The 20,946-nt window shown below is 32.5% G+C and overlaps 1 protein-coding gene across 3 annotated transcripts in view; it reads right to left on the bottom strand.

Annotated features, from left to right (window-relative positions):
- Alkbh8 (alkB homolog 8, tRNA methyltransferase) overlaps positions 1–20,946 on the bottom strand; it is a 51,259-nt gene that overhangs the window by 29,596 nt on the left and 717 nt on the right. For all 3 annotated transcript variants that reach the window (XM_046466404.2, XM_046466412.2, XM_046466417.2), the window contains exons 2-7: positions 16,883–17,018; positions 13,860–14,097; positions 10,517–10,648; positions 9,753–9,848; positions 7,330–7,434; positions 6,214–6,284 (exon numbers count right to left, since the gene is read on the bottom strand). In XM_046466404.2, the coding sequence (XP_046322360.1) occupies positions 6,214–6,284; positions 7,330–7,434; positions 9,753–9,848; positions 10,517–10,648; positions 13,860–14,097; positions 16,883–17,018 (778 nt within the window). The remainder of the gene's footprint in view (positions 1–6,213; positions 6,285–7,329; positions 7,435–9,752; positions 9,849–10,516; positions 10,649–13,859; positions 14,098–16,882; positions 17,019–20,946) is intronic.

The following is a 20,946-nucleotide window of genomic DNA, read 5'->3' as shown; positions in this document are numbered from 1 at the left end:
TTCATCAGGGAATGGAAATTATAAAAGGAGACACAAAACAAGTATGCTAAAACAGAACAATACCATGAATTAAATTAAGACTTCAATGAATGGGTTTAAGAACAAATTAAACATGTCAAAAGAAAGAATTAGTGATACAGGATATTATCTGGGATGAAGCATGAAGAAATAAAATAAAACATATAAGAATAGGAAAAGTAAAATAAAGAATATAAAGAAAAGGTAAATAAAGAGAGAAAATGGGACAGAGACAATGTCTGAGATTTACAAAACTGATGGACAAAACCAACCCACAGATTCAAGAAGCCAAATAAAAATAAAATAAAAGAATAAAAAAAATATCAAAATTAGCAGAATAAGCAGGCCCATCAAAATAAAACTATAAAAAACAAAAGAAAAAAGAAAAAAAAATTTAAAGCCAAAGTCTTGCCTGCAATCCTAGTGACTTGGGAGGTTAAAGCAGGAGGATTGTAAGTACTAGACTAGTCTCAGTGACTTAGTGAAACCCTGTCTCAAAATAAGAAAATAAAAAGGGCTGAAGGTGTGGTTCAGTGGCAAAGCACCCACCCCTAGGCACCATAAAAAAGAAAAAAAAAAAAAAAAAAGCTAGTCGGGCACGGTGGCACATGCGTGTAATCCCAGCAGCTCAGGAGGCTGAGGCTGAAGGATCAAGTACAAAGCCAGACTCAGCAATGCTGAAGTATTAAGCAACTCGGTGAGACCTTTCTCTAAATAAAATACAAAATAGGGCTGAGGATGTGGCTCAGTGGTCCAGTGCTCCTGAGTTCAATCCCTTGTACCCCTCCCACCTCCCACCCCACAAAAAGAAAACAAACTAAAATGTTTTCAGAACATTGGATATTCTGGTCTAACATGGGGGGTGGGAGGTATTAGGGGGATAGGATAAAGACTGAAAATATGTTTGTATCCCTCTTTTTGCTGAAGAAATAAATGCATACAGAAACTTTAGAGAATTTTATATATATATATATATATATATATATATTCATTCTTTTTGATTATTTTGAGTGTAGTAAAGCTGTCTCATATTAAATAAGTGCAGCTTATTGTATGTTAATTTTACCTCTGTAAAGCTGTTCTACAAAGAAGACATTAGATGCAATAATGCAGTACTTAAGAGTAAAATTTATAGGACTGGGAATGCAGCTCAGTGATAGAGCTTAACACGAATGAGGCCCTGAGTGCAATCCCCAGAAACACACACACACAAACAACAAAAAATAAAATATATGTCAAGAACATTTCCCAGGTTCTGAATTGATCATTAACCAGAGCAGGGAACCCAGAGAGAGCAGAAATTTGTTTTGTTTTATATGAGAGAATGGCAATGGGAGGTAAAAGGCTGAAGACAAAAATAATGAGCTTCATTTAGATAAGTTAAAACTTGGAATCCAGATAAAAAGAGGAGATTGGTGTCCGAGTCTAAACATTACTTATAAATGCAAATACTTAGGGCTAAATTAAAGGCTGTAGATAAAGTCAGTATGTCTGGAGTTCAGATTGTAATTGTTGTTTTAAGCTGTATATGAAAAGGTCTGTGCTTTTTCCAGTTTGTGCTAAAGATCAGAAAGTAATGAACATTTGTCCATTAAAACAATAAACTCCTAAAAGAGAAGATATTCCTGATAGATAAAACTGATAAGAATTCTCCAGAATGAGAATACTGCTGGGCAAACTATAGCACGATCAAATTGAAAAGACTAGGAAATCTACCATACCATTTGGCTGGGTATTTCAAGACATTTCACAAAGAATTTATATTCAATTTCCTACTAAGAAGATCATACTGGACTCAACAGCTATTTACTGAAAGCATAAGCCTAGAGAGAAAGCAGACAATATAATGAAAGATGCTGCCTAGTAGTAAGTATTCAGTAGATAGGATCTTCATTACCCGTGTACAGGATTATCCAAACCCACTGAGTTGCAAAAGTCCAAAAAGAAATATTCACTGATAAACCAATCAACTTGTTATAAAATTAATAATGGCCCAAACCATTGTTCAACATCAGCTACTACTTACGCTCACTGCTGTAACCCTTTTGGTCAGCCTTTTAGTGAATGTTGATGTTACAAATATGAGCCAATGCAATGCAAATATGAACAAATTGGAATCACAATTCTTACAAAAGATAGAAGTCTATCTGAGGTTTTGTTTTATATGGAAGAAAACTATAAATATAGAAAACCAGCCTTCATTCCTAACATTCTTAATCAGAGAATCATTTAAATAACATAAAGCAAGCCTAAGATTTGAAAATCTGACAAAGCCAGGACTTTTACAATGAAGACATCAGTGATGCACAAAGCTTTTAAATGAAATGTGAATATCAGAGATTTAAGACAAACTCTTGGAAAAACTGATAATGACTTCAATAATTGCATTAGGGAAAAAAGGCTCCCTTTATAATTAAGTTGTAAATGACAAAGAAATTTTCTATCAAATTGTCATATTTTATCAGAAAAGCAATACCAAAATAATGCTCATGTGACTTATTCTTTTTTCTAAATATAAACTTATAGTTGTAACATAATCTAAATATTGTTAAATTTTAAAAGATTTTTAAAGCTATCTTCATAATTTTGTTTCATTTTTACAGATAAGCCAGTCAAAATTTTTCTTTCTTATTTTCAATAAAAGTTTGGTACTATTTTAAATAAATGCACATTATATGATCACTTTCACCTTTGGCTAACCCAATCTTACGGCATTTGTTCTAAAGAGTAACTGCCCAACAAGCGTATTAGTTTACAAGGAGGTTTATGGCAAGGGCATTTCTCAAAACATCTGGCCAACAAAGGCAAGATGCAATTTACAGTAGGACAAACCTACTAAGTAAGGAGTACTTAAATGCAAAAGCCTAATTGATTTCACAGGGTGCATATAATTCTCATATAATTCTCTTGTTGGATATTTCCCCAAGCTAGTCCTTGGGTAGGGGAGCCTGAGTATTTGTAATGCAAAGAATCTACATGGTTCCTTGGAGAAATTACTAAGCTAAGCCAACAAATTGAAACTTTTGGAACTTAGCCTGCCTGGTTATATGAGATATTAACTTGCTTTTGTTGTATAATCATTTTATTCAGTTTTTTGTTTTATGGGGGTTTTTTGCTGTTTTTGCAGCTAAAAGCATCCTCATTTATATACATATCATGAAGTTTATGTATGAATATTTGTAATACTTTTGGAGGTACAAAAGCATTAAAGAAAATCACAACTTAGTTGCAGAGGCAAAACATATTTGAAAAAATAAAAACTACTTTGGCTGTTTATAAAATGTTCACACATCTTGTTAGAGATATTGAAGTTCAAGTAGTTAGTTGGTCATGAAAATAAGGCATTTGAGTAAGATTGATATTAAAGTTAAGAATACCTTCTGGGAACATCTTGTGTTGGAGCATTTAAGAATTAAGAGAAATCTTTGTGGAGCACAGTTGTGCACACCTGTAATCCCAGTGACTTGGAAGGCTGAGGTAGGAGAAATGCAAGTTCAAAATCAGTCTTGGAAGCTTAGTGAGACCCTGTCTCAAAATAAAAAAATAAAAAGGGCTGGGGATATAGCTCAGTGATAGTGCCCCTGGATTCAATCCCTAGTACTACTGAGGGGGGAAATTCAAAAAATATTTTAGAAATTTCCTGAAAAAGGAAAGAAAATAGTTAAATATAAACAAAAGGATTCTAACCAAAGGAAAATCAATAAACAAAACAGAATTTTTTTAAAAAAAATGTGTAAAAGAGGCCAAAACAATGATGCCACTAACAAAATGGTTACAAAGAAATAGAAACTGGTATAGGCACTATAGTAAATTTCTTAAAACAACTAAGTATGTCAAGGATGACAAAAAAAAGAAATAGAGACAAAGGTGTGGCACCCAGATTCTATGTCTGGAAAAGGATCTAGGGAAGAATTCAAGTAATTACAAAGCATCAAAAAACAAACAAATAACAACAACAACAAAGTAGAACAGCACAGGGCACCAGAGTGAGAAAATGAAAAGAGAAAAAATGAAAGACATCTTTCTTTCTATGACCACTTGAAATCCTACTTCTGGTCATGGCAACATCTTGTTCTAGAAGTGAAGGTTTCAAGTAAAGAACCCTAGAGGACACGTACCTTAACAATCCTTTACATGTACAAATTGCTCTGAGTTTGAAGAACATTTGCTCTTACATTAAACTCATTTTATTCCCATCATAATCCTTCAACCAGGAAAGAAATGTAATGAATCCCATCTTACAGTGAAACAAGTTCAAATTTAGGACTCAGTATTATATAGCATGATAAAATGAAATGTTTAATAAACATTTTTTCCTCAATATCATTTACTTACCCTTAAAAGTTCTTTTGAAAGAAAATCTAATAATCCTGTCATAAATTAATATATGCACATTTTCCAACTACTACAAAGATGGCTCTAACAAAAACTCTATCATTCCTGTTGGTGGCTAAAAATTATAGGCTTCTAGACACAACAAATGAAAATAATGATTGCAGCAGATTTTTAGCTCAACTAAAGGGTAAGATTTCCCTTCTTTATAACTTTTAATGAAAAACTGCTAAATGGGGAGTTTCTCTAGAAGTGAAAAGTAGAAAGCACATTCCTAGCTTTCTCTGCCCCTTCACTCACAACTCTCCAGAAAAGAAGTAACCTCTTGGCTGACCAGTTGGTCTGCAGACAGACTCAACCGGCTCATTCCTTTCCTCTTTTCAGAACCAGCTGGTTTGTAGGATCTAACATAGCTCTTTGACATCCCTGTTATAGGTGTAGCCTCTGTCTCTATGGGGAAGATAGGTGCCAGTGACAAGGTCAGTATGTTTCTCTAATTCAGAGGAGAAGTATTACAAGTCCAATTGGCCATAAATCTACAGTTATGTCCTATTATCACTTTCTTAGTAGCAAAATTAATGCTCTAATTTCCATTCATCTTTGGTCTCATTTTCAACTGATTACACAGCTGGGAAGAAAAAACAAAGATTTTTTTTTTAATCAATCTCCTAAAGCTACAAGCAAAGACAAGAGGCAAAAATAAAAATAAATCACAGAGAAGACCTCTTTCTTTTTTCTCCCCATCTTCATTATTTTTGAAAGTCTAAATTAAGAAACCACAAGTGTAGCTGATAAGATGGTTTTGTCATATCAAACAAACAGCCTTAATTCTTTAACCACAGTATCAGCATGATCACAGGAGCTCGGCAAAGATTGTGAAAGCACTGAAGACCTAGTGATGGGCACTAAACTATGGTTTAAAAAAAAAAAAAAGAAGATAAGAAAACTAAAACAAAAACTCAACCAGGTACAAGATCAGATTTTGAAGCAATGTCTAGTTAGGTTAGATACTCCCATATTTTAAAGATTATTCTAGATTTAAAATTCTAATTTTTTTTCTCTCTAAAATTCTTGCAATTGCGTATATCATTTTAAGTCATGGTTTTGATATCTTCTTTAGCAGTTCAACAAAGTTCAGCTACAGAAACTGTGAATAAACATAAGCCTCTTATTCATCAGGAAAAAATGTGTATAAGACCCTGTTACTGCTCAGAGTTTGGGAAAGGATTTAATCACGTAACATATGTAAAAAAGTTTATCAAAATTCCAGACACATACTAAAGTTTTGTCTTTTTTCTAAGGCCTGCAGGTATGGTCTTTTGCCACTAGATGGCAATGCAGCATCAGTAGGTCCAAAGTTGGCCAACCTACCAAGGGAAATCTGGATTTCATTTAACTGCTAAAGTGAAATATGTAAAAATTAAATTTTTCTTAGTATTTGATAAGAAGGATGGTAAAACATTGGCTATTTGAAGGGAGAGAATATGATAATTTCATTTTCTCTAAGATTTTTTGTTTGTTTGTTTTACTTTTATGCAGTACTAGGGATTAAAACCACAGACACTTTACTACTGAGTTACATCTCCAGTCATTTTAAATTCTTATTTTGAGACAGGATCTCACTAAATTGCTGAGTCTGGCCTCAAACTTTCAATCCTCCCACCTCAGCTTCCTGAGTCAGTGGGATTACAGATGCATACCATTATACCTAGTCCTATGAGAAATAAAGTGCTAATGATGCCCTTACTTATCATTTAAAAATCTTAATTCATTTTAATTAAGAATGTGAATAATCTTATAAAAAAGACATTGTTCCAAAGTAAAACACATGCTGAAAGCTAATAAAAATGTTTGAACATTTACCTCTGACCCCAAACTGAGAGAAACAATCTCATCCTCAAAAGCAGAATGTGTGTCAATATGAGGAGGAATTCCTGAGATAAAAAAATATAACATGTCATTTCATTTTTCCTTGTAGGAAATTTAAGATGATTCTAAATGCAGCCTCATGCAATTATGGTGAAAACATTGGTTATCAAAAAGGTACTATAATTTTAGTTAAAGGGAAACAAGGTAATGTAACTAAACAAAATTAAACTTAAAGCTAAACTAAAAATAACTTCATGATAAAGTACCATTAGAATTCTACAATCAAGGCTTGGGAGTCAGTGCTTAACTAGGACACTTATCCAAGCCCAGCCCAAGAGGAAGATGTGAAAGATGAATAAGTGTCATTGCTTCCCTTGAATTCTGAATTCCCATGTACTTGGAGAATAAAGGCAATAGCCATGTGTGAAGACTGAGCATATCTAATAATTAAGATAAGGCTTCCTCTACTGATCTATCAATCTGTTAATTGAGTACCTCTTAGTAAAGAAACTAAGAGAATAGTGAAAAGATATAAAACAAGACCTAGTCCCTGTCTGCAAGAAGTTTACAAACCAGTAGAAAGACAGGTTAATAAGCAATAAAAAATACATCAACTATTGCCATTTATAAAACCCTCAAAATTATTTGATTATTTCAAATATCAGATAAAGATGTTGCTAACAAAGGCAAAAAATCTACGACCTAAAGATTTTCCACTAACATGACATCCTAGAATTGTCTTCTATATTCTCAGATAGAGAAAGTGGCATTCAACCAATTAACTTTCTTCCCTTCTTTAAATTATTCAGTTCTTTCATTATAGAATATTTCTGTTTTAAGCAGTCACCTCCTTCTCTAAATAAAATGTTGAGAGGCAAAACAAAAAAAAATCATTAACATCAATTTATATCAGTCTTTTAAGACTTTTTGACTAATGTTCCTCAAGGGGTTGAGGCGTAGATTTGCAAGAAATTAAGATAAACATAAATATTTAATATAAGCAAAGTTAAGAGTTTGAGCTAACTATCAAATACCTTTGATCTTAAAATGTTATATAATCTTCTTAATTCTGAAATATATAACTGGTATTTTAAAAGAATAAATACTTACCATGCCCAGGTTCATACTGATTTACAGTCAACTGATCAGGTTTATGCTTAATGTAACCTTTCTTCAACCATTTCTCCAAAATGCTATCACAAATGTCAGGAAGACCTGAAATCAGCAATCATAAAGGCAAAACATATTAAAATAATTACTTTGCATGTTTCACCCAAGAATAAAAAAGTCGCTCTGATATAAATCAAACAGATTTAATGTAGCAGTCAGATCTATTAATAAAACAATGAGCTTACAAACAAAACCTCTTAAGAATCTATGTATGTCATTAATTTTATCAAATAAAATTAATAAAAGAATAATTTCACTAACAACAATTTGGGTAGTTTATAAAATAATAACAAAATAATAAAACTTAGTATGTATTGATTATTCCTTATCTACAATGTTTGGTACTAGAAATGTTTCAGATTCTGGAATTTTTTCAGATTTTGGAATATTTGCATATAATACACAACAGATATTTCAGAGATGGACCTAAATTTAAACAAAATTCACTCAAGTTTCATATATGCATCTTATTTACATAGTCTGAAGGTAATTTCATATAATATTTTTAGTTTGCCTAAGTAGTTTTTCTGTTTGTTTGGAGTTTTGGGTTTTTGTTTTGTTTTGTTTTGTTGGTACTGGGAATTGAAGCCAGAGATGCTTAACCACTGAGCCATAACCCCAGCCTTTACACACACATACACACACACACACACATTTTTTCTTTTTTAGAGACAGGGTCTTGCTGAGTTCCTTAGGGCTTCGCTAAGTTGCTGAGGCTGGTTTTGAACCCGTGATCCTCCTGCCTCAGCCTCCTGAACCTCTGGGATTACAGGCATGCACCACGTGCCCAGCGCCTACGTTTTGACTAACCTGTCACATGAACTCATATGGGTAATGCATATGGCATCACATCAGTATTCAAAACTTTTCAGATTTTGGAGAATTTTGGATTTTCTAATTAGGAATAATCAACCTGTACATTATATATTAGAAATTAACCTGTTCGTTTTCTTTTTTGTTATGTTAAGTATTATATTTATTTTATATATTTTTAAATTATTGTCTTTAAAATACCACATTTTTCAAAGTGATAGGAATCATAGGAGTCATAAGTGTTAGTTCATGGGAGTCATAAATGTTATTTCACAATGAATGAAAAGCCTTAAATAATATCAAGGACATAAAAGCAAACCATATTAAAAAACTGGTAAGGAATATGAAAAATATTCATAAAAAAGGATATACTAATGCTTAACCTCATTACTAATTAGGAAATTAAAAATTTTAAAGTTTTATAACATCACATGTAAGAAAGTGTGAAAGGAAAATGGTGCACACTTGGGGAGAATATGTTGGCACAGCTGTTTTGAGGAACAATTTGTATCTTGTAACAATGTCAAACGAGCATTAATGTTTACTCAATAATTCTATTTCTTGGCAGTCTCTCTTGAGAACACGTTTACATTGTACTTAAGGAAGCACACACAAAGATATTCACTATAGCACTATATGCTAAATGCTTATCAATAGAAAACTAACTGAATAAGCTATTATGGAACTTTCAGTAAAATGAAAAACTACATAAGATATTTAAGATATATCACGAAGGAAAATGAACATGTTGGAGGGATGCATGTAAAATATGAATATACAATTTATACAATATAATACTACATATATTAAACTACATATTTTAGTAGGTATATATTTGGATGTACACTTATCTTTTAAAGGATTAGAAGAATACATGCTAAACTTGTAATATCACAAACTTCTTAAAAGAAAGAAGTATGAGAAAAGTAGTTTTAGTTTTATTTGTATGTTCAAATTTTTTTACAACAAAATATTACCATTGTGTCCATGTACAAATATACCACAATAAATCCTGCCTATATACATAATTATAATACACTTATTTTTAAAATATAATAATAAGGCTGGGGTTGTGGCTCAGAGGAAGAGTGCTCGCCTAGCATGCATGAGGCACTGGGTTCAATCCTCAGCACCACATAAAATAAAATAAAGGTATTATGTCCTCCTGTAACTAAAAAATAAATGTTTAAAATATATATACGTGTATATATAATAATAATCATAGAAGGGAAATCAGTAGAGTAGAGCAAATGGATGAGGGAGAAGGGAAGGGAATAGGAAAGTTCTGGGGAATAAGATTGATCAAACTGTTGTATACACATATGAATATGGCATAATGAATCCCACTATAATGTATAATTATAATATACCAATAAGAAATACAGTAAGAAGCTAAAAATATAAAAATAATACCATTTATCTAATTAAAAGGCTTTAATAAATACGTCAAAAGTTTACCTACAAATAAAACATACACTTTAAGCTATGACAAACTTCAAATATACAAGTCTTTTTTTCTAAACTCATATTTATTATTAACAATTACTTACCCCCCGGTAATGGCTTATCTTTATCTACATTATTGTTCTCATAGTGGAATTCATAACCAAAATGCTTTACTCTTCTGTGTTTTAAGGATTTCTGAACTGTATGAAGAAAAGAAAGAAAACTATTTAGGAGAAAAAAAAAGCAATCCTTCATATATTTAAGTCAACATTATGAGTATGGATTTGTTTAGAATGATAACTTCGGTTGACTGCTAAATTACTGTATTTGATAACATTAACTATTCTTTTCATATCCACTGTTCTTTCAAGTCTAAAACTGTAACAAACACATAAAGAGATTCACCTAATCACTGTGAAAGACATAAACATGCACACTGCCACTCACAAGACTGCTAACGATCTGGAAAGTCAGAGTAACTCTAATTTGCAAATAACACCAGGAGGCTTTGGCTACACTACAGTGGTATGGTACTGCATTGCTGATTCCTCAGAGGAAATCTGCCTTAGGGTAGAAAGGAGCAAATAAGATAATATATGTGAAAAGACTTAAAATGTTAGCTGTATAAATGCTAACTAATAAATATTCATCAGTTTGGAGTTTAAAATTGATAGCTATATAAATGTTATCTACTATTAATGTTCCTAAGAATTATTGGTATGACTTGCCTAACACTGGATACAAGCTACTCTCAATGAACTTGAGGAAATATTGAAGTTTTAATAAACCAAAGCAGGGAGGGAAGGAAGAGTAGTGACAGAACATTTTGCAGAACTTTTAAACATGATATTCGGAAAGTTTTATTTACAATTTTGATTGTCTGTATCTTCTGTCCAAATAAAACTTTCCAAAAGCATTTTCTCATCCTCAGACGAAATAATTTCTTCTACTACCATGAGGCCTGGAGGTAAAGGTTGAAGCCCCATCTCCTTCCATTGTGCTAGGGGAAATCAAATTAAAATAGTTACATATAAAACAGAAAAATTTTATATACAGATAATTCTGCCCAATAGTCATTTATCAACTCAGAAAATTCACATTTTTATAAATAAGAATGCTAAAAGGCACACAACATATTGAAATTATAGGTAGGCTTGGTAGCGCATGCCTGTAATCCCAATGGATCAGGCTGAGACAGGAGGATCACAAGTTCAAAGCCAGCCTCAGCAAAAGTGAGGCACTAAGCAACTCAGTGAAACCCTCTAAATAAAATACAAAATAGGGCTGGAGATGTGGCTCGGTGGTCGAGTTCCTATGAGTTTAATCCCTAGTTCCACAAGCCCCCCATCCCCCCCAAAAAAAAGAAATTACAAAAACAAGGACCAAGATCAAAATTATGGCATATTTTATTCACCCAATTCCCTTCAGCAAATAGAACAGTACTAAGTATACTGCTTGATCATAATTCACTTTTTAATCATCACTAAAAGACAAAGTTTCTCAAAATATTCACAGTATATAACTCTACAACAAGGTCAAGATTAGCTTTGAATATTAATTCAAGAATTTAATTGCCCATTTTTACTCTTCAATCTCTTCATACTAGATGTGGTCAAGTAATAGAAAAATGTAAACTAGCAAAGAGCTTTCTAAAGAAATTTAAAAATCACGTAAGAAGAATTATTTAATACATATTAAAATAAATTTAAGTTTCTATGTCCTTCAAAGTTTTAGATAGGTACAGAAGGAAAGTGAAAAAATTTTCTACCAGATTAAGGGAATACATATATTAATATCTACTATTATGGATCCAATTGTTCGCATTACAGAAATGATTTCTAAAGATTTTCAGCTAGGCAAATCTATCTTAGAATTATTTAATATAAAAATTTACAAAAATAATAAGTACCCACTAGATTTTGTTAATAGCACTTTGTAAATATAAATAGTAAATCACTTGATAAGTATAGACCAAGTGCCTACTATATGCCAGAAATTATATTATTTATTCAAATTTTGTTAAGAAAAGCTTTGGGAAGAATTCCTTAAAGACAGATAATTCATAGTACAATTAAGTTATATTTAGTTTCCTAAACATCCTCCTGTTTACAAAAAAAATTAAAAATATCTCCTGTATTCTATTGTGTGACAATAATTTTGCAAAAAAAAATTAAAATTAAGCTCTTATATTTGCTCTTCAGGAGATATAAAAAAAGTATCAAAACTTTTGTAACCAGGCACATTGTCACATGCCTATAATCTCAATGGCTCAAGAGGCTAAGGCAGGAGGATCAAAAGTTCAAAGCCAGCCTCAGCAACTTAGTGAGGTCCTAAGCAACTTAGCAAGATCCTATCTCTAAATAAAATATAAAAAGGGTTAGGGATATGGCTCAGTGGTTAAGTGCCCCCGGGTTCAATCCCTGATACCAAATAAATAAAAAATAAATAAATAATAAAAAATTCTTATTTCAATTAAAAATTATTTCCAAGGTTATAAATGTGATTGCTACAGTCTTAGAAGTATACCTGGATATAATGCTAATGAAGGATTTCATATAAAGAATACTCCAAGCTCACTTTGTACAATTCCTTTCTGAACGTCCTATATACTAAATGGAGTGAGGCAGAGGAGGCAATCTAAGGACAATACTTCCTGATTACTAGCTACTCCTTCACCATTCAGTTTTCAAAAACTGATCAGAAACAAAGTACAAGAATAATCTAGTTTTTAAAATCTGTGAAGCCTAAGTCAGATTTAAAATTAAACACAGGGACACCGAGAAGTATAATTTCTACATATATATTTAAAAAGAGTCTTTAAAAGTTTTCCTTTAAGTCTCATTTTACAAAAACATAAATTTGATCATATTTTATCCAGTTACCTACCCTCAGGATATCTAAACATCTCTTTTATTGCTAAATAAATAAAACATGGATATAAAATTAGATATCTGAATTACAGTTCATCTCAATACATCTCATATCTATGGGTAGAGGTAAAAAGGTGTAACACTCCCTATAGCAATTGTACAAATAAGTCTATAAAGCTATTACTTAAATTATTCAGTTCCTCTATTGCACTATCCACAACTATTGTATGGACAGCACAGAAATGAAAGTATTCACAAACACAGAAAGTCCATTGAATAACACCCTATAAAGTTTTGGGGATTTCTGCTCGCTCTTCAAAAAAGATGAAGATTGACATATATCACTTGGATCACAGTTGATTCTTAAGTGATTAATTCAAAGCTTCCGGGTACATACTGTGAAATAAACTGATCTGAATCCTCAATATTAAACTCTGAAAAGTAAAATTAGGTAGCAAAGTTCTAAATTAAGTAACAGGCATAATAAATGTATTGTTTGCTGGCTGTAGTGGCACACATCTGTAATCCCAGCTACTTAGGAGGCTGAGGCAGGAGGATTGCAAGTTCAAGGCCAGCCTGGGTAACTAAATAAGGCTGTGTCTCAAAATAAAACAAAAAGGGCCGGGGATGTAGATCAAGGATAGAGTGTTTGGCTAGCACTTGCTAGGCACTGGGTTTATTTCCCAGTACTATAATGAATAAACAAATTAATTAATTAATCATTAGTTAGTGAGACCTCCTGAAGGGCAGACCATGTATTATTCACCACTATATCCTTTAACTACTAGCCCCAAGTCTGGCACAAATAGGTGCTTAAAGAATATATGTCAGAGGACTACTTTACCAATGGCCTTTTGTTTCACAGTAACTGAACTCCCATCCAACTTATGCCCATGAAAAGAAAACTCACAAAAGCTTCCCAGATGGTGTATCATAATGCATTCTACTGTCATGTATAACTAATTAAAACAAATAAAAAAGAAAAAATTTGAAATAAAAAATAACTTATAAGATGATAATTATGTCATATGATTATATGTAAATATAATATGTAAGTATATACACAAGTATACATTACTTGGAATGATTATGATTATCATGATTAAAGTAATAATTACAAACAGGATGAAAAGCATTGTCTTTTAGCATGAAATATGTTTTCTCACTGCAGCAACACTAAAATCACAAAATCAATTCCTATTGTACTCTTGCATAGTTAAACATGAATACAGGATAACCTTAAATTTTATTGATGTTAAATATTTTTTTTTAAAAAAGAAAACTTACAAAGGCAAGAACCATTATTTAAAAAATAACTATATAATACCTTTATGATAATACCTTTTTCCACAAAATTCAAGTACAGAATAATCTTTTGTCCTAAATCATCCACTATTTCTTTTCCATTGAGGGTAACATAGGCTTTTCTGGATTCTTCTGTAGTTGTGTATCTTACAAATGAATAGGGCTTGTTAGGTGGCATTAAGAGAGCTTCCACAAGTCCACATTTCTCTAAAACTGGGAGCAGTTGCTTCCTACTCACACTATTACCCAAACCACCATTGGCAACAACCAGGCTCTTTAAAAAAAAAAAAGAAAGAAACATGATCAATTGATATCAACTTGTTTGTTTTAAAATAAAGTTATTTTAAAATAATTTTCAACAAAGATGTAATTAAAAAGAAATTTTTTGTGGTAATTACTTGTTAATTTCATTCAAAGTATGTAAACCAATTTACTAAATATCTGAAGAATAAAAAGAATTCCTATGTTGTAAATAACATTTGTTTTTATTTTATTTATTTTTTATTTTTTTAAACATTTGTTTTTAAATAGCCAATTTCTGTAAAATATTCATTTCTTAATAACTATAAATGCAAATTAAAAATGACTTTTTATCATTTAAAAACAAATTTAGCATAATTAAAGGGAAGAAAAGAGGAAGAATGGGAAGAAACAAGCAGTTTTATGATACTTGCTTTTTTCCAGAGAATGAACGTTCTATATTCTTGTTATCTACCTAATCCTGATTAACATAATCTTTACAAGAAGTATATTTATTTGAGTAATATGAGCCTTTTAGAGGAAGAAACTGAAAATCAGAACAATTAGATTAAGGTGGTGATTAGGAGGAGCTGGTTCCAAACCTATTTCTGCTAGTTTTACAGAATCCACACTTTTAATACAACTATTATAAAATGGTTACTAAAAACTAAAAGTAATGGTATTAGCTCAAAGAAAAATCAATTATAGGTTCTATTGAGCATAAAATATGAACATTTCCCTAAGGAAATTAATTAGTCTAAGTAATTTAGTCAATTTGCAGTTAAAATTGTTTCCTTTGTAAGTTTTGTGCTTCTTGTCATCTATAGTCCTACACTAAGCTTTATTCAAGAGGTTTTGGGTTGGAGAGTCCTCCTATCTTCATTCTGATGTTTATAGCCTTGTGTCCTTATATCTCTATACTTAAAAACCATTCTACACAATATTAAGAGCTCGATTTATGACCTATGATTTCTAAAAATGTTACAGTATAACAAAAGTAAACCATGAATGGTCTCCTCTCATTCACTTTATCATTTTATACCAGGTGTTGGTAAAATTCTAAAGAGACTCAGATAATAAATATTTTAAGAGTTTGAAAGCCACATAAGTTTCTGTAATATAGTCCTGGCTTTATTTATTTATTTATTTATTTTTTGGTTGTAGATGGACACAATACCTTTATTTTGTTTATTTTTTTATGTGGTGCTGAGGACTGAACCCAGTGCCTCACACATGCTAGCTGAGTACTCTACTACTGAGCCACAACTCCAGCCCCCTGGTTTTATTTTTTAACAAGCCCATAAAATGTAAAATCCATTCTTAACTCATAAGCCTGATTTGCTCTTAGGACAATTGTTTGATGACCCCCTAATTTATTCCAAGTTTAAGATTAGGTATTAGTTTTGTTATACAAAATGAAAGTTATCTATAACCTTGCTTAAAAAGGATGTGAAAGAATTACCATTAATTGGATAAGAAGAAAAGTGAAACTATTTTGTCATAGAGTATCCAATACTTTATATGCATACAAGTATACACATATACATAGTAAACAAATCCAGTACTACAATACTATATTAAAGGACAGAAAATTTATTTTCAGATGGCAATTTATTTGCCCTGGACCTCAGTCAATGAGCATTGTCTTTTGATTAAAATGCCAAAATAATTTGCTTATATATAGTCACATATAATCACAAAAACATTTCCATATCCCTAACTCTGAGAGACAGAGTGGGTTAAATTTTGGTTTTTTCCTATTCCCACACATGCAATACAACCCAATAGAAAATATTTCTATGATTTCTAGCCATCAAAAACTGTGAGGATTTCTCCCCAGCAGCAACCAGTATATTTTGCAGCAGATTCTCCAGGAGAAACTAGTTAAAGTGTCCTCTAATTCTGTTTACTTCTGACACTATCAGATCCCACAGGTCGAGAAGTCAGTCCCACAAGATTGCCTTCAAGTTCAGATGCCACAGCAAACAGTATGTTGTCTCCCATCTTTCTGACAGTATGGTTGTAAACGGTTCCCAGGACTCCCTCCTCAGGTTCAATTACTTTATTAGAGAAGCCCACAGAGCTCAGGCAAACACTCTACTTACATGCACCCACTTATTATAAAGAGTACTACAAAGGACAGAGATGAACAGACAGATGGAAAATATACACAGGGTAAAGTTGTGGAAAGGGAAGAGAGAATCATTCCCTCTCTGCTACATCACCCTCCAGGAACCACTACCTGTTCCACTATCCAGAAATTCCTCTGAACTCTGTCCTTTTAGGTTTTTATGGAAGCTTCATTATGTAGGCAAATAATGAAAAAGTTTTATAAATAAGGTCTAGTAAATGAAAAAAGATTTACTGTATATTATCAAAATATAACACAGGTAAGGTTGAGAACAGAAGAAAGATTGTATTAGGATACAGAAGATCTGGCTTACAAGATCAACCACTTACTAGTTTACATCAATGGATATATCATAATCTCTCAAAACTTTATAGTTTTCTCAGCTATTTCATAAGGACTTTTAGGAAATTAAATATGATAATGAATATGTTTGTTTTATCAACTGAAAAGACTTGTATATTGTTATCATTAATATAAACCCACAACTTATTCTAGTGCAAAGAATAGTTACTGATTAGCAAACCTTTTGGGTTATGCTATGGCCCAAAATATAAAGTTAGGCCCTATCATATGTATATTTAATGTGGAGATAACACACAACTACAATCTTGAGCAATTAACAATATAAATAAAACATATTTACATACCAATATATGTACATTCAAATAATAATAATATTTTAGATCACCTGAGTGGCATAGGATACTGCCTCGATGCCTTCATGTCTCAGCAAAGTATTCCTGGCTTTAATCTGTTTCCTTAAGAATTTCTTCTCAGTTTTACTGAGTTTGATATTACTTTGATGGTTGGTGTCCATAGCAACACTATTAAAAAAAAGTAGTAAAAAATGTCAACCTTAAGATTCCCTAAAGGAACAATTATAATAATGTTATTCATGTCCTATAATTTATAAAAATATTTACATGACAATTTTTTAAAAATTCTTTATTTACCTTTCACCAATCCAAAGAAATGAGAACAAACAGACATGGGAAATAAAGGAATATCTAAGAAGGTAGCAAGATAGGAACATCTAATAACATTTCTGAGGGTTCTAAGAAATGTTTCAATGCTTTAGTCCATTAAGCACACAGTTCTACCCATAGGTGATGAATGCCATTACTATAAAGTCCTATATAACACTGGCATAGATAAATTCCACTATCACAATGTAAGACATGGAGGAGGAGGAGGAAGAAGAGGGGTAAGAGGAGCAATAGAGGGAAGAACCATACAAAAAATTCACAGAAGAACATAAAATAAATACAATTCTACTTATAATAAAGTTCAAAATCCAAAAGCAAGCCATTACTGTTTAGATATTAAATATATATAACAAAGTTAAAATAAAAGCAATAAACTGATAAACACAAAATTTAGGAGAGAGGTTATATCTGTGGGAAAGGGAAAGAAAACTGATGAGAGTGTCACATGGAAGCATCATAGGTATTTCTCAAGCCAGAAAACAGGTACAGGTGTTTGTACTACTATTTTAAAAGCTGTACATCTTATATATTTTATAGCTATAATTTTAAATAATAGAAATAAGAACCCCATAAAACTATTCATTTTGTTGAAATACATCAATCATCAAACGCATCAATCATCAAATTTGGGAGTTATTAAGTACACCCAAAGAGGCTTTTATAATCATTCAAAATCAGCACCCTACACCATGCTTTATCACAATAGCCAATTTTATTTTGTTCACAGAATTTAACATAATTGATGATTCACCCGTTAGCTTAACTCCCCCATCATGATGTAAACCCCAAGAGAGCAGGAATGCCAACACACAGTAGGTGCCCAGTGAATACTGTTGAAGGTATAAATATTAAATGTACGAATACACATATTCCTATTATAGTGTCACCCTGCAGCATACAACTATAATACATACCATGTGCTTTCAAAAAGTTTAAGTTTGACAAGGCAAATACTAAACAATGAAATCATATGACACATCTGTAAGTGCTAATGGTACAGTCCTTAAGTGTGACATGAATTAGATCCAAAAACATAAGATCAGTGTTAACTGAAGTTGGGAAAACTTCAAACCAGAAAGGGTTCCATTCTCAGTACTGGAGGATAAGAACATTATAGAGTCATATGAAGAAGAAAATATTTAGTGAGGTGGTAAAGAACAGAAACTAAAACAGAAAAGAGTATGTCTGGCAAAGACAGTGTGATATAGGCATAATGTTTTTTGAGCAGAGATGTTTGCTGACCCTCTAGTTCCGCTCTGCACACTTCAAAATTTGGGGGTTAGTAAAATTATATTTAAAAATGGCTAACAGTAGAAACTCTCATTACTAGTCTTTAAATATACAATAAAAAAAACACCAAGTTTGTTGAAATGTCAGCTCTCCAGCTTCCTAGTACACAGGGCACGTGTGATAGGAAGGAAAACCAGTAAGACAGGCTGGTTAGACAGCATACTAGGGAGACGAGAGATGAGAAAATATGTAATAACCCAGCTTGGCAAGTAGAAATGTTGGCCTGGTCTACAATGGAGGTACAGAAAGAAAGGAAATGAGGAGAGGGGAAAGAGGAAGGGTAAAAATCTTTTCAGGTAGAATCAGTACACCTTGATTGCCACTCAGATGTGAGGAAGAAAGGAATAAAAGATCGCATACTAATAGGACACAGACTGAGTGATTGAGAGACTAGTGATATCATTTCAAAACTGCAAAGTCAAGAGGAAGGTTGGGAAGGGCCACTTGAGGAGGAAAGTAATGAGTCAGATTTAGGATATGATATGTTTAAGGCATTGGTGAGAAACAGTCTCAATGTCTGCATAGCAGTTGACAATACTAAGTAGCTCCTAAGAAGACCACTAAGGTTAGACAACCTGAGGAGTAATCATTAGAGAGGAAGAGAATAAATGACTGGATATTTGTAACATTGCTCAAATTATTTGTTCTAATATCTGTCCCCTTCCACTAGACTATGAGCTCTTTGAGGAATTAAGTCATATTTTCCCTAGTTACCCTAGACCCTTCTTCAGTGCAGTGTTTAGGAGTCCAACTAGCTGAATGATCCTGACTGAATTAGTTACATATACCTGTGCTTCAGTTTCCGTAAATATGAATAAGGATAATAATAGTAGTGCCTCTCACAACTTTTTTAGGATTAAATTTATCTGTTACTACATTACTGTTAATTTTCTTTCGAGCCATATCAGAATGGTTTAACAAAACAAAGAACAGTAGAGGGCTTTCAAAAGACTATTTTATAGTCATTCCATTCTAAATTCTCCATCTTTCTAAGAGCAACTTTGTAGTATGTCATGGAAAACAAATAGTGAGTATACTACAAATTTTTTTCTTGATGTTTCACATAAGCTAAGAATGGAAGAAATGAAAAAGAAAAGATGCTGAATACATTTTTTTTTTTTTTTAAGTTTGCCACTAAGAGTCCAACACCAGCAGATGGAGCCTCATACCACATTTTGGTCATCCCTTCTATTTTCTCCCTCCCTCAATCATGCTGTATTTTTGCATGTAAAGAAAGACAAATCCAGATAGCCTTTGAAGCTGGTCCCCCACTTCCATTCCTGTGGCTTGGCAATGCAATGGCCCAGCAGACCTGTCAATTCAACAATAACAGGATGTCAGCTGTTGAAGCATAAAGGTACCTCCTTTTCATCAAGGCCACTTCCCTAGCCAGGGAGTTTTCCATTATTGCACAGATTCTCGGTTGCACCTTGGCATATTATAGGAGTAAAGTCACTATTTAGTAGGATTCTAGCCATGCTGGGCCCAGTTGAGCCTCCCCAGCCTGAGGATATTCTCTGTAAGATAAAAGAGCCTAAAGAATATGCATGCTTTGCAACTTGCTTGCTAGGTAGTTTAACCCTCAATATACCCTACTGAATACCACCCCAAGTGGCAATTGTAGTATCTATGTCCATGCCCTTCTTAAACAATACAGAACTTATTTTGAACAAAGTAGTAGAGGCAAAACAAATGTTCCTGTGCTTGTGTAGACCTGCATTAATAACAATGAGTAGGGCCTGGGGTTGTAGCTCATTGGTAGAGCTCTTTCCCTACATATGTGAGGCACTGGGTTCTATCCTCAGGACCACAAAAAATAAACAAAATAAAGGTATTGTGTCCATTTACAACAACAACAAAAATTTTTAAATAACAATAAGTAGAAAGACCCTAAATTCCTATCAAATGAGGCCTGATTTTAAAGATAGCACAGGTACACAGAGTATACATGTAAATCTTTAGAACACACAAGAAACTGGTGACATGGGTTGTCTCCAGGAATGGAAAATGGTAAGATGAATCCAGAAATGAGAATTTTCCTCTTTCATGACTTGAATTTAGTAGCTATTCAAATGCATTTCCTATTTGAAAATAAAGATTTTAAACAACTAGGAAAAATTCCCCTATCACTTATCATATCGTCCCTTTTTAACCCTTTGAATACTCAAAAGTACCTTAGAAGTACTCAAGTACTTTCTAAATGTCTGTGTGTTCATTATTGTGTTTATTCTTTCTCCTACAACTTAATGGAATGTCTACTCTGTAAGGTAAGGATTTTGTCTGTCACCATGTAGCACTCAACACCTAAACAAGATCTAATACCCAGTAGCTACTCATTAAACTTTTCAAAAAATAACTAAATAGAAATTGCCATCTCTAAACCTCTCCTCCCCCAGAATTCTGATTTTGGTGGCCTTCTTCAACGTTTTCATTAGCACAGTGTATACCTGGAGTCCTCACATTGTATTATAATTAC

Source organism: Marmota monax, unplaced genomic scaffold (genome assembly GCF_021218885.2).
Source record: "Marmota monax isolate L192 unplaced genomic scaffold, Marmota_monax_Labrador192_F-V1.1 WCK01_AAM20220418_F8-fsc00045, whole genome shotgun sequence".
NCBI lineage: Eukaryota > Metazoa > Chordata > Mammalia > Rodentia > Sciuridae > Marmota > Marmota monax.
Note: the sequence above shows the minus strand (reverse complement) of the source record. Positions and strands in the feature narration are given on the sequence as shown.